The 14526-nt window shown below is 36.8% G+C and overlaps 1 protein-coding gene across 1 annotated transcript in view; it reads right to left on the bottom strand.

Moving 5' to 3' along the window:
• The window catches only part of DYNC1LI1 (dynein cytoplasmic 1 light intermediate chain 1), a 47274-nt gene that overhangs the window by 19992 nt on the left and 12756 nt on the right, over positions 1–14526 (bottom strand). Inside the window, exons 3-5 of the mRNA XM_041734201.1 lie at positions 3379–3495; positions 2361–2591; positions 322–491 (exon numbers count right to left, since the gene is read on the bottom strand). Of these exons, the coding sequence (XP_041590135.1) occupies positions 322–491; positions 2361–2591; positions 3379–3495 (518 nt within the window). The remainder of the gene's footprint in view (positions 1–321; positions 492–2360; positions 2592–3378; positions 3496–14526) is intronic.

The raw sequence follows: 14526 nt of genomic DNA, 5'->3' as shown, positions 1-14526 counted from the left end.
TATCATCTTTCCTGTAGTTATTTCTACCCAATTGACTGGACATTGAAGTCTAATTGAAATTAGGAATATGAAACTCAATCACGGAATATCTGAAGTAACGTTTTCTTTTAAGGAAACTATGATTAAAAAAAAAGGAAACTATGATTAAGATCACATAACCAACATGTGATTAACATTCAATATTTTAAAATATTATTTCTATTTGTTAAGAAAAATTATCTAGAAAAGTTAGTGTGACAACTCTAAAAGGAGGCCGGAAAACAAAACAGTTGTTCACCCTTGGTTAACACCAGTAGTAGAATCTCTAGGAAGGAAGCTAACCTTTGTGCAAACTACTAGTACTGGGATGCCCAAGTTATGTGTAAGTGTATCCGCACCCAGGGGTAAAACCACACTGTCGTCTTTGTCTTCCTGTGACCCAGTATTTCTTCTCTGAGGAGAGGCTGGAAAATCTTCTCCGGGCTCTACATATTCTTGGAAGTCTCTAATCACTGAAAATCAAGGTAAACAATTTAACACATAGCTTAGAGACTGCTTTATTTCAGCAGGTAGTTTTTTCTACCATAATCTAAATATGTATTTTGAGACTTTATACACAGTCTTATGTAAGAAATAAAAAGGGTTTGAGAAATCTGTTTCAAAGATAAGACAGAAAGAGGAGATCCACATTAATTACGAGGAGGCAGATTATTACACTGAGTGGCTTCAATGAGTGGGGTTCAATGCAAGCCTGATTCTGTCTGTACGAATTACTTTAGGTACGTCACTATCTAGCTTTGCCTCTCTACGTTCTCTAATTCACAGAGGGCACTAAGGGGATAAACAAATAGTGTGTGTGTGGTGGTGGGGCAGTGTTCCACAATTTAGAAGTCAGACCTAGGCAATTTTCCAACATTCTTTTTTCTAAATCCTTTACTCAGGTCTCCTTTTTACCTAGGTGTAATGCTGGGCCATATTCACTCTGTATCCCTGGTAAGAATTAATGAGATACTACCAATGCTGATACATTTTTAGAACTCATTTGCAAGTCTGTCAAAACTTTCACTTAACAAAAAGTTAATGGGAATGTATTAAGAGCCTTAACAACGTATACCTTGACTCAATGATTACTCTTTGAGCAATTATCAAGGAAATAATCAGCGATGCAGGATTTCTATATAAGGCTGCTTTCCATGTTTAAAAGCAAAATAACAAACTGGAAACAAATTATCCATAGCACAGGATTAAAATAGTGTATGAGGGAATTCTACACAGAGCCACAGAGGAGGAAAACTGTCTTAAACTTACATGGGGTCAGGGAAGAGAGAACCCTGAACAGCTGAGTGCAGTTCCTCCAGGAACACAGCAGCATGCATACAACCTTAGCAGACCTGGTAGCTATTACCCTTCAAATCAGAGGCTGAAATCTAACAGTGGTTCTCAAGTTTTAGAAGGCAATAGAGTAACTGACTGAGTTTAGGGTGGGACTCAAGAATGCATTATTTCTGACAAGTTCCCAGCTGTATTGATGCTGATGCTGCTGGTCCCAGGCCCATAAATTGAGAATCGCTGCTATTGTGTAAATTTAGGGAATAAAAGACCCACAGGCAATGGCCGACAGGAAAGACAGTCTATAGAGTAAAAGCAGTTACACATTTTTTTCAGTGACTAAGGACCTATGTTCTCCTAATCCTCTATAATTTCCTAGCATACAAATTCCAGTAAGCTATCAATTTTCCCCTAAAAATTATAATCAGCTCACAATAACAAAGAAAAGCAGCATTCCATCTCTACATTTTCTTAAGCAAAGTACAACATTGGCAAATGAAGAGCTCTCAGTGAAATTAAGAACTGTGACAACTGGCTTATAATTTGTTAGAAATGACCTATATCGTTTTCATAATTCGCTTGAAAATTTCCACTTTAGAGGGGTAGGTACAAAATATGTATTTTGTAAATCATAAAACCAGCTTAACATCTTTGTGTTAACATTTTGGGGCCACATTTCATTTTGACAAGGCTAATAATATTGCTCCACTTATTAAGAAATGAAAACTGCTGAAAATGAACAGCTGAAGAAAGATTAAAAATTTTTTTAACCCTAAAAACCTACTTCTCAAAACAAACATTTATGGCCTTTTGGCAAAGGAGAAAAGGCACCTCTACTAAAGAGTCCACCATTATGTATAGGTTTCCAATTTAAAACTACATTAAAACCTAGTTAAAAAAAAAAACAAAAAACCTAGCACATCAAATTGAATTTCAAAAGCAGTAGTCACATGTCTTTCATTGAACCTTATTCAAAGTCAAAAATTCCTACAATTACGTTTGCTAGGACGTCAAGTGTTTGAAATCTGTATTAGTATTTCTAGACTACTCACACTTTTGTTCCATTTCTTTCATTTCTTCAGGAGGAATTTTCAATTTGTCAATATGTTCTCTAACAACACTTGCCCACTTCTGTAGAGAATCCAAAGCAGTCCAAGGCTTTGACATATCCACAACCAGCATAACTAGAGTGTCCTTCAGAGAAATGGCATCCAGTGAAAATTTAAGGAGGCCCTTGTGATACAAGTCTCCATCTAAGATCCATACATTACATCTTGTTTGATCTATAACAGACAAAAGAAAGTTACCAAGGCAACAAGATTAAGTTATTTCATTATCCAACTAACAATACTACTTGGTATTTTAGGGCACCTCCACAGAAGAGGTCTCCTCTGACAGGTCCAACCACTTAGGTCCACAATTTAGAAGTCAGACCTAGATGACAGATTCAACCACTTAGGGTCCCATTCAACAATTTAGTAAAGGCCTAACAAACATTCAGGAAAATGATTTAACTGCCAACAAAGAACACAAGCAGCCTCTACTTATTTCTCACGCCCAATGAACAGAGTGCATTACGTTTCTATTCTTAGCATCAAAATCTCTCTCTCTTCTTAACAGCAGAGATAGCCATTCATATTCAAGATATCATACACAAAAATGAGAAGGCAAGTGATGTATACAAGAAAAAATGGCTGACTGAAAAAAGCTGGGGAGTAGATGACATTTTTGTGACAAAATGAGATGGTGAAAAGGGAGTCAACAAAACAACACTAGGATACTATTATTTCACTATCTGAGGGGGCAGTTAATTGAAAAATTTAGATTCGTCAAGGATAGCAAGAAAGCTAGTGTTCACACCAGACTACCTTAAGATGTTAAAAAAAAAAATCATTAAATGAATTTCAATTCCAAACTAATTAAAATATGCCTGCACATAACTATTCACTCACTAGCATGAAAGATAGGACTCCTACTGAAAAATGACACACTAAGAAAAGTCACTAATATGAGCAGCAGTGCTCTCAGAAAGGCCTCAGGAAATTTGTTTTACATATAAATGATACTCACCATCCCTGTCTTCATCATGAACATTTAAATACAAATATTCCAACCCTCTTCCTTTCTTGTACTCTTCTATTCCCTGAATTTTTCTTATTAAGCTTGTTTTTCCAGCTCCATCTTCACCTGTAAAAAAGAACTCTTTTTAATTATAATACGGATTATTTAAGGATGATTTTTAGTGTCAAGTGAAAAACCCAACTGGAACTAACTTTAACAAAAAGGTAATTTGATGGACGATACTTAAATAATTATACAGCTGAAGATGCAGACTTCATCTCCAAGATGCTTTGTCCTAGTATCTTTGCCCTTCCTGTTGAGTCTGGTTCTATCCTATTACAAATGGCTTCCACTGTGGGTATTTTTCAGGTAATTCAATTAAAAAAATGATTTTATTTATTTATTCATGAGAGACATGGAGAGAGGCAGAGACATAGGCCGAGGGAGAAGCAGGCTCCCTATAGGGAGCCCGATGTAGGACTCGATCCTAGGACCCCAGGATGACGACCCGAGCCAAAGGCAAATGCTCAACCACTAAGCTACCCAGGTGCCCCTCAGGAAATTCAACTCTTATGCCATCCCAGGTTAATTCACAAAGAACAAAAGACACTCTCCACTGGCTTTCAGTCTGAAGAATCTTAGGTAAAGACTCTTAATTGCCCCAGTTTGGGTCATGTGCTCAGCCATGGGCCACTCATGGAGGATGGATAGTATATCAAAACTGACCAGAGCAGGGAATTGAGACTATAGCTTCACCAAAACCATGAAGTCATAAGAAATATTAGTAAAGGAAAGGGAATAGTAAATTGAACAAGAACAAGGGTAGAGGGAATGTAGAACAGACAAAATGTAGACTTAAAACAGATTAATAGCAAAAACACAAGAAACAAGTGTTGGCAAGGATATGGAGAAAAAGGAACCCTCACTGCACTGTTGTGGGAATACAAACTGGTATAGACAGCACTGTGGAAAACAGTATGGAGGCTCCTCAAAAAGTTAAAAATGGAACTAGTCTCCCAACCAGTAATTGCACTACTGGGTGTTTACCGAAAAATACAAAAGCATTAATTCAAAGGGATACAGACGCCCCTATGTTTATTGCAGCATTACTTACAATAGTCAAACTATGGAAGCAGCCCAAGTGCCCATTGATGAGTGGATAAAGAAGATGTGGTACATATATACATACAGTGGAATTGTATTCAACCATAAAAGAAGATCTTGCCATCTGCAACAATGTGGATGGATCTAGAGAGTATAATGCTAGGCAAAATAAGTCAGAGAAAGACAAATACCATACAATTTCATTCATATGTAGAATTTAAGAATCCAAATTAGCAAAGGAAAAAAAGAGAGAGAGAAAGCAAGAAACAGATTCTTAACTATAGAGAACAAACAGGTGGTTATCAGAGGGGAGGTAGGGAGGACGCGTGAAATAGATGAAGGGGATTAAGAGTGCACATTTATCATGATGAGCACTGAGTAATGTACAGAATTGCTGAATCACTCTATTATACATCTGAAACTAATATAACACTAATATAAACTAACACCAATTAACACTAATATAAACTAACACTAATATAAACTAACACTAATAAACTAATATAACAGTATGTTAATACTGTTTGAATTAAAATAAAGAACTTAATAACATTGATAGCAAAAAATTATGTGACTTACACTTGGAACAAGCTTAAAAAGTTTAAAACTAAAAAAAAAAAAAAAAGTTTAAAACTAGGCTAGCTATTCAATGTTTTGGTGTGGCTTTTTAAAATATTGTAAATCTATTTAAATACTATGTATTATTGTCTCATGAACTTAATTATTAGAAATATAATTTTAATAGTACTTATAATAAAGATGAGTTTCTTAGATCTAAGGACTTATTCCTGGAGAATATTCATTCATGAGTTCTCTGAAAATTTAAAAGTTGTTTTAATTTTCAGGTTAAACTTAAAAAAATTTATGTATATCTCAGATCTTCTGAATGACCATCTTTATATGTAAATGCTGCCACAAGATTGCTGTACTCACTTCTGCATACGTATTTATAATCCTATTAGTGACAAGCTGAAGCCAAGTAATGCAGATAGAATGGAGAAGAGAGAGGACACACACACCTGTCAAACTAAAAAAAAAAAATATCCCAGACTGGTTAGTACTATATTCAGTTGTACTGGCCAGACTACTTTTTATGAACCATTTCCAAACACTTCATAGCAATAAATATCACCTTAAACTGGCAATAAAGAACTTGTCATTAAATAAATATTTTTTCATTGCTATTTTTGCAGTGTACCATTAAAATAGTCCAACAAAAGAACAGATTGGGTTGAAAATACTAATATCTATAACAACAATGATTATTCCCATGATGATCTACCATGCTTAAAATGGAAATAATAAAGTAAACCAGTGAAAAATATGTAAGTGCTCCTATTAAACCTAATACTGGCATTCAATTTCAGCAAAACATCATTTGTTATACTGATTGCTAATTTGATTTTTATCAACCCTATAATTTTTATGGCATTTATGTTTTCAAGTAGTTGTTCAAGAACTATAAACAAAAAGAATTTAAAGCATTTATATCTAGTTCTCTCATATGCAAGAGCACTGGACACAATAATTTAAATCACCGTGTGTTGAGATCTGTGAAAACTTCTTTTTAAAGAGCCTGAATAAAAAAAAAAAAAAAAAAAAAGAGCCTGAATAGGCAGAGCACAGAATTTTTAGGGCAATGAAACTATTCTGAATGATACTGCAATGGCAGCTACGTGTCATTATAGATTTGTCAAAACCCATATAATGTACAACACCAACAATGAACCCTCACATAAACAATGGACTTTGGGGGATAACAATGTGTCAAGGTCAAGGGGAGGTTGTATAGATGTGGGGACGGGATATTCAGAAATTCTCTGCATTTCCCACTCAATTTTGCTGTGAACCTAAAACTGCTCTAAAAAACAGTTTATTGGGACACCTGGGAGACTCAGTTGTGTGTCTGACTCTTAATTTTGGCTCAGTTTTGAACGTGGAATCTGCTTACCATTCTCTCTCTCCATTTCCCCCTGCACCACCTCCCCCCAACACCACTTGTGCATATGTACTCTCTCCCTAAAAAATAAAACCCCCAAAATTTATCAATTAAAAAAAAATCTGAGTTCATTCTAGAACTAGAAAGAAAAGAATCAAGATTTCTCTTATGGAAAAAAAAAAAAAAAAGATTTCTCTTAGGACAGGCTACTTTCCTGAAAGGAGTCCTATAAGTGAAATTCACACCAACTTAAAACTGATTATCCCACAGAAACAATGTTACATATTATAGAAGCTTAAATTAGCAATGAAATGTTCAATGAGAATTTTTTATAGTGCGTACGCATCCACAAAAATAGGTGGTAGTCAGATAAAATTTCATTTAATATAACGCAGAATTGGGATCCCTGGGTGGCGCAGCGGTTTGGCGCCTGCCTTTGGCCCAGGGCGTGATCCTGGAGACCCGGGATCAAATCCCACATCGGGCTCCGGGTGCATGGAGCCTGTTTCTCCCTCTGCCTATGTCTCTGCCTCTCTCTCTCTCTCTGTGACTATCAAAATAAAAATAAATAAATAAAAATTAAAAAAATATATATATATAAAACGCAGAATTTATCTTTTCTCCTTAATTCCTATTTTGGATGTTAGAAAATAAAAAGATATCTTAAAAAACACCCAAAATCAGATGGATTTATTTCAACTTCTTTTTAATATTTCAAATGACTTAAATATAAAGGTTTCTGAATTAAAAAAACATACTTGTGGATAAGCATAAGCAAAAGAATCCAAACCACAGTAATATCACCTAGAAATAGTCACTGATTTGGTTATCTCTGTTGGTAATATTATGAAGTGGTTCTTTAGCGCAGAGGATCATAGGAGAAGGAAGGGAAAACTGAATGGAAAGTAATCAGAGAGGGGAACAAACCATGAGAGACTCTTAACTCCAGGAAACAAACTGAAGGTTGCTTGGGTAGGGTAGAGGCATGGGATTACTGGGTGATGGGCATTAAGGAAGGCACGTGTGATGAATACTGGGTATTATATTCTACTGATGAATTGCTGAACTCTACATCTGAAACTAATGCTGTAATATATGTTGGCTAATTGAATTTTAAATTTAAAAAATATGGAGTGTTTAAATAACAAGTTTGTGTCTTCTTTTTAATTCATCTAATTCTAATTATAAAGGTTTAAATCGATATGCTCCAAATACACTTTGAACCAAAATTCATGACATCAAAAAAAGTCAATCTTAACTATATATGCTGTATTTTAAGTTCTTGTAGCCATCAGTAGAGCATGACTGTTTCCTTTTTCTAAGAACTGAAGCTGAAGGATTTTCTCCTACTTATGAGACCAGAGTTTATTCCTGAGACAATGTCCATCACTCATTTCACTGGACTAATGGTTCTCAAAGGTACCACACTCACCTGGGGGGCTTATTAAACACATATTGCTGGGATCCCTAGGTGGCTCAGTGATTTAGCGCCTGCCTTTGGCCCAGGGCGTGATCCTGGAGTCCTGGGATCAAGTCCCGCATCAGGTTCCCTGCTTCTCTCCCTCTGCCTGTGTGTCCCTGCCTTTCTCTCTGTTTCTCATGAATAAATAAATATTAAAAAAAAAAAAAAAAAACCACCACATATTGCTGGGCTTCCCCTCCTGGATTTCTGATTCAATAAGTTTGGGGTAGGGTCCAAGAATCTGCATTTCTAACAAGTAACTGGTGTTGCTGATGCTGCTAAGGTAGGTACCACACTTTGAGAACCATTGCATTGGACATTTACTACACTAAACACTAGGAATACAAAGATACTTATTCTCCAAGCCACTATCCTCTAAGATGCTCATAAGCTGGAGAGAGAAAACAAACAGGAGATAATTCCAAGATACTGTCATTAGGACTACACTAGAGATATGCTACAAACCAGGAAGCCAGCCCTAAGAGAATATCCTGGTTTTGTCTAGAAGTCAGAAAGGGCTTTGTAGAGACGGTGGGTAATACTTTAGCCAAATCTTGTGGTGTTTAATGAGCCATGGACACTTAGTCATTCCAGGTAGTAAGGAAAGCATTATAGAGGCCTGGAGGCAAAGAAGTGTCCTTCTACAAAGGACAAATAATTTGAATGCATGAACTTGAGGATGTCAGGAAAAAGGAGCAGAAAGTAAGAACAAGTACGGCATGCCAGATCATGAAGGGCATCTTATGCCAGGCTGGGAAGGTCAGATTTTATCTTGAGGATAATGGGGAGCCTCCGGCAGCGTTGAGTATTTCAGATAGACTGTTGTGGCAGAAGTGCAGAAGGCTGCCTGACAAGGGTAAGGTTAAGAGTAAGGAAACTAGGTAACTAGATATTAATGGAGTCCTAGCAAGAAATGAGGTAGGTATTAGCTAGTGGTGGGAACTGCTATGCTCCAGGCTGACTTAGTTGGGAGTTGGCAGAGAGAGAGGAGGAGGAAGACACTGAAGTTAAAAGGCCCTCCCCTCACCACTGCTTCAGTAACACTGCTCTCTCCTACCCGACCTGACCTCTGAGGTGGCTGGTCCTGAGTCTTCCTTGCAGGCTGCTCTTCCATCCCCACCCAATGTCTCCGTTTCCCAGGGTTCCTTTCTCAGCCTTCTACTCTTCTCACTCTGAACATAATTCCAGAAGCAGCTCCATGTACAACTTCAATACCCCATGGTGACCCACAGATTTCCTTCCAGCTTCGGCCTCTCCTGAACTGATTACTGGTCATCACTACTTGGATGTCCCATAAATACCTCAGATTTCAATATGCACAAAACCAGTATCATTCTCTTGCCACCTTCCCCTAAACTTTTGCTTATATAATGATTAATGTAACCTCAAAGCCTTTCTACATGCTTGTTTCCTCTGCCTAGAACAGTCTCTCTTCAGAAATCTCTAGGTTGTCTAAACTTTTACCTTTTCTCAATTATCACTTCCTTGGGAAGGCCATTCCTAACCACCTCATTTAAAATCACAACCGCCTGGGCATCTGGGTGGCTCAGTGATTGAGTGTCTGTCTTTGGCTCAGGGTGTGATCCCAGGGTCCTGTATTGGGCTCCTCATGGGGAGCTTGCTTTTCCCTCTGCCTGTGTCTCTGCCTCATGAATAAAATATTTTAAAAATAAATAAAATTACAACCTCCCAATATTCCAATGCCTCTTACTTTTCTCCATTGAAATTACTAATACAGTATGTATTTTACTTAGTCATCCCCTACCCTCAAAAGCTCTAGAGGAACAGGCATTTTTGTGTTTTGTTTACTGCTATATCCCCAGTGTCCAGAAAGCACCGGTGACTACAGTGCATGTTAACTCTGTAGTTTCCATAGTGACGTGCACATTCATAAGCTTCTTACAGGACAGCCACTGATACATCTGGTCTCAAACAACAAAAGTCATGCCAAAATATTAATGCATTTCACAAATCCCTGAATGAAGGATATAAGTTTTTTCCCTTACCCTGTTTGGGAGTATTTTAAAACTTTATTGTGTATTAATGGGTTTGAAATACAACAGCCTAAGAAGTTAGGATAGAAAAAGGATAAAATTTCAAGTCTATCAATGTGTTTCCATATAACAAAAAATAAAGTACTGTAACTGCTCCCTTTGCCCACAGAGTCAGATGGAATCATCAGTAACTTCCTGCAGGAGCAGCAAGCATTTCCAGAGTGCCTGCTGCATGCATTCCAGCAACAGTAATTCTAACATAATCATGACTGTAATGGGGAATGGTGATTATCTTCCATAATGGTAGATGATGATACTGGAGCTCAGAACTCCTAAAGGTAAGTATCTTACTCAAAGTTTCACAGGTAGGAAATGACAAGGCCAAGTTCTAAATTTATATACATTTAAGCTCAAAGCATACTCTTTCCAATATTCAACAGTGCTGCTATTTTAGAGCCATTAAAACAATATTGTTTATTATTTTTGCATTATGACTCATGAAAGAAAAAGATATTCCTGCTTCCAGGGGTCATTGCTATTTTCAGAAGAAAAAGAAAATGACTTAATGCATTCTTCTCTGTGGGCTGTCTCTGAGTGATAGGTGGTTATGTTCCTATTTTCTCAATTTTACCTCTAAGAACTGGGAATAAAGTTTGTTTTATTATGCTAGTAACTTCTGAAAATTCAGACGCTGATAGCTGTGCCTCTTAATATTTAGCACCTTGGAAACGCCATTTTAAGATAAATGTTACAACACGGATTTTGAAAAACAGTATACTGTCAAATAAATGTAATATGGTAAATACGATAGAGATTTTTTCCCATCCTGCGATTTCAAATTTCTCACTTCTGGTAACAAAATGGAAGTGTTCACACTGAGAATAAATAATATATCATAGACACAGGCTGTAAAGAAATCTAATGAAATCCTCTCTACTTAGAGATGAGAAAATTGAGACTAGTCACAAAGATTGTGGGAGCATGGCAATAATCCAAGTCTTGCAAGAGAATCCAAATCAACCTTCTCAAGAGTGTGACTATCATTTGCTCTCGGGAAAAAATGGAATGAAGGCAAAAACAGAAGAATATCTTATTCCCAAGAATATTCTAACATAGTGCTTGGCACAGAGAAGATTCTTAAGATGTCTGAAGCACTTTGCTAACTGAAACAAAATTTTCTGGGAACAAAGCTATCAACTACTCTTCTCTCCAACTTTAACAACATTTGGAAGTTAGGGTTGGTTGAAAATTGACATATTTATTTTAAGCCCAATTCTTCTTTTCATAAGTCTTAAGCCTTCATTAAAATGACCATTTTCTGCAGCTGTCATTTTTTTCTACACCTAAGTGAACTCTGACATGATTTGTCTTAATGGCAAATGGAAACATCTGAAAATAGACCTGTTTCAAAAAACATCTGAGAGGTCAATGAAGACATATTCTGTAGACAAAATCTCATTTGTTACCTACTATTTATAGGAAATACTTTTTTTTTTTTTTTAAGATTTTATTTATTTGACAGAGAGAGTACAAGCAGAGGGAGCAGCAGGCTGAGGGAGGAGAAGCAGAAGCAGGCTCTACGCAGAGCAGGGAGCCCAACGCAGGGCTCAATTCCTGAGATCATGACCTGAGCCGAAGGCAGACATTTAATAGACCACAGGCCACCCCTAGGAAACACTTCTTATCCGAGGTATTTACAAAGATGCGATTCTTTTTGTCTTCCAAGATTTTATTTAACTTCAAGTTAGCATATAGTATAGTATCAGTTTTAGGAGAATTTAGCAATTCCTCACTCACATGTAATACCCAGTGCTTATTACAACATGCACCTCCTTAATGCCCATCACCTGTTTAGCCCATCCCCACACCCACTTCCCCATTTTTTCTTTTCTTATAAGGTTTTATTTTTTAAAAAGATTTTATTTATTCATGAGTGGCACAGAGAGAGGCAGAGACATAAGCAGAGTTTCTTGCTTTGTCTTTTTTCCTTTCCTTATTTGGATTCTTCAATTCCACATATGAATGAATGAAATATAGTATTTGTCTTTCTCTTATTTTGCTAATTAGCATTATACTCTCTAGCTCCACCCATGTTGTTGCAGATGGCAAGATTTCATTCTTTTATGGCTGAATAATATTCCATTGTGTGTGTATATATATATGTATATATATACACACACACACACACACACACACACATATATATATATATATATACACACACCATATCTTCATTATCCTTTCATCTATTGACAGGCATTAACCTGCTTCCATAGTTTGACTATTGTAAATAATGCTAGAATAAACATAGGGATGTCTGTACCCCTTTGAATTAATGCTTTTGTGTTTTTGGGTAAATACTCACCCAGTAGTGCAATTACATTTTTAACTTTTTGAAGAACCTTCATACTGTTTTCCACAGTGGCTGTTTGCATTCCCACCAACAGCACAAGAGGGTTCCTTTTTCTCTACCTCCTTGCCAATACTTGTTTCTTGCATTGTTGACTGCAGCCATTCTGACAGGTATGGAGTGATATCTCATTACAGTATTGATTTGCACTTCCCTGATGATCAATCATGTGTCTTTTGGCCATTTGTAGGTCTTCCTTGGAGAAATGTCTGTTTATGTCTTTTGGCCTTTTTTTTTTTTTCTGCCCATTTTTCAATTGGATTATTTGGTTTTTAAATGTTGAGTTGTATCAGTTCTTTTTATATTGTAGATACCAACCCTTTGCCAGATAGGTCATTTGCAAATATCTCCTCCCATCTGATAGGCTGCCTTTTAGTTTTGTTGATTATTTCCTTCAACATGCAGAAGCTTCTTACTTTGATCCAGTCCCAAAAGTTTACTTTTGTTTACTTCCCTTGCTTTAGGAAATATATCTAGAAAAATGCTGTTATGGCCAATGTCAGAGACATTACTGCCTGTGCTCTGTTCCAGGATTTTTATGGTTTCAGGACTCACATCATTTAGGTCTTCAACCCATTGTGAGTTCTGGTGTATGGTGTAAAGGGGATGATCAAGTTTCATTCTTTCGCATGTTGCTGTCCAGTTTTCCCAATACCATTTGTTGAAGAGACTGTCTTTCTTCCCATTGGATAGTCTTTCCTGCTTCGTAGAAGATTAATTGACTATATTGGTGTAGGTTTATTTCTCGGTATCCTATTCTGTTCATTGGTCTATGTGCCTATTTTTGTGCCAGTATCATACTATCTTGATTACTACAGCTTTGTAATATAACTTGAAGTCTGGAATTGTGATGCCTCATTGTTTTTCTTTTTCAAGATTCCTTTGGCTTTTCAAGGTCTTTTGTGGTTCCATACAAATTTTAGGATTGTTTATTCTAATTCTGTGAAAAATGCTGTTGGTATTACAAAGATGTAGTCTTGTTCAACTTTTATATACATCTTCTAATCACATTATTTTTTAGACTATTTTTTTTCTCTTTTTATGTCATTAGGCATTTTACCCATGGCTTCTGCCTGATTCTCTTCTTAGTATATAAACATGCTACTCAAAAATGAACATTCATGAAAATTCATACCACACTCCAATCTACTCCCAATCCTGCAGCTGAGTGATCTTCCTGAAACAATCTCCTCATGCTACTTTTCCTCTTAAGACCCTTCAAGGTATTCTAGTTAATGATACACAAAAGCTCAAGTACTTAGAGTGAAGTAAACTAGTATCAGCAACTTACTTTGTAATGCATAAAAATACAGGTGGAACAGTGAAAAGCTTATGTGATAAAATAAATACAGTTAAGTGTTAATGGCAGAGTCTAGGTTTAGGTATATGAGTATTCACTCTAAAATTCCTTCGACATGTTTAGAGGTTTCCTAAGATGTCAGGAAAAACCCTCAGGATCTTCCTGCTGCTCTTGCCACAAAGCACAAACTATAAAGCCCAACGTTCCTTACAAAAGCCACCTAATTTTTCTGCTTCTCTCCTACCATATCCCACAATCCACATACTAGGCTCCAGCCATTCACAACTTCTTGCATAACACTAGAGAAGGTGCTCTCTCTCAATTCTGAGTCTTCACATGCTGTCATTTCTTTCTGGAATATTTCCCCCTTCTCCTCACATGTGGGAGAACCCCAGTTTATCCTGGTCTCATTTTAGTTTCCTCTAGCAAGTGTTCTTTGCCTCCACAAGTCTGGTTAAGAGCTCTCCCTCATACACCAACACACTGAACTCTAAAGACACTTTACTGTAGTGTGTCAGGTCATTTATGGGTTTCCTTCGGCAGAACGTAAGTCTGCCAAGTCTGTCCCCCTTCATTCAACAAATATTCTTTAGGCAAGTTCTCTTAATAGAAACAGGGTATAAAGTCCTTGCTTTTAGGATACTTGCAGGTAAGAAATTATCCTATTCTTAACAGGCTCTCTCCTTGCTTGCTCAACAAAGAAAGAAACCATGTTGTCTTAGTCTCTTTAGGCTGTTATAACAAAAATATCATAGGCTAAGTGGCTTTTAAACAAGATAATTTATTTCTCACAGTTCTGGAGGCTGAGAAGTTCATGAAGGCACTGGCAGATCTGGCATCTAATGAAGGCTTGTTTCCAGGTTCATAAACAGCTGTCTTCTCCCTGTGTCCTCACATGGCAGAACAGGTGAGAGAGCTCTCTGGTGTTTCTTTTATAAGGGCCCCAAT

The sequence above is a fragment of the Vulpes lagopus genome, chromosome 19 (assembly GCF_018345385.1).
Source record: "Vulpes lagopus strain Blue_001 chromosome 19, ASM1834538v1, whole genome shotgun sequence".
Classification (NCBI taxonomy): Eukaryota; Metazoa; Chordata; class Mammalia; order Carnivora; family Canidae; genus Vulpes; species Vulpes lagopus.
This window is presented reverse-complemented; position numbering and strand designations above follow the sequence as displayed.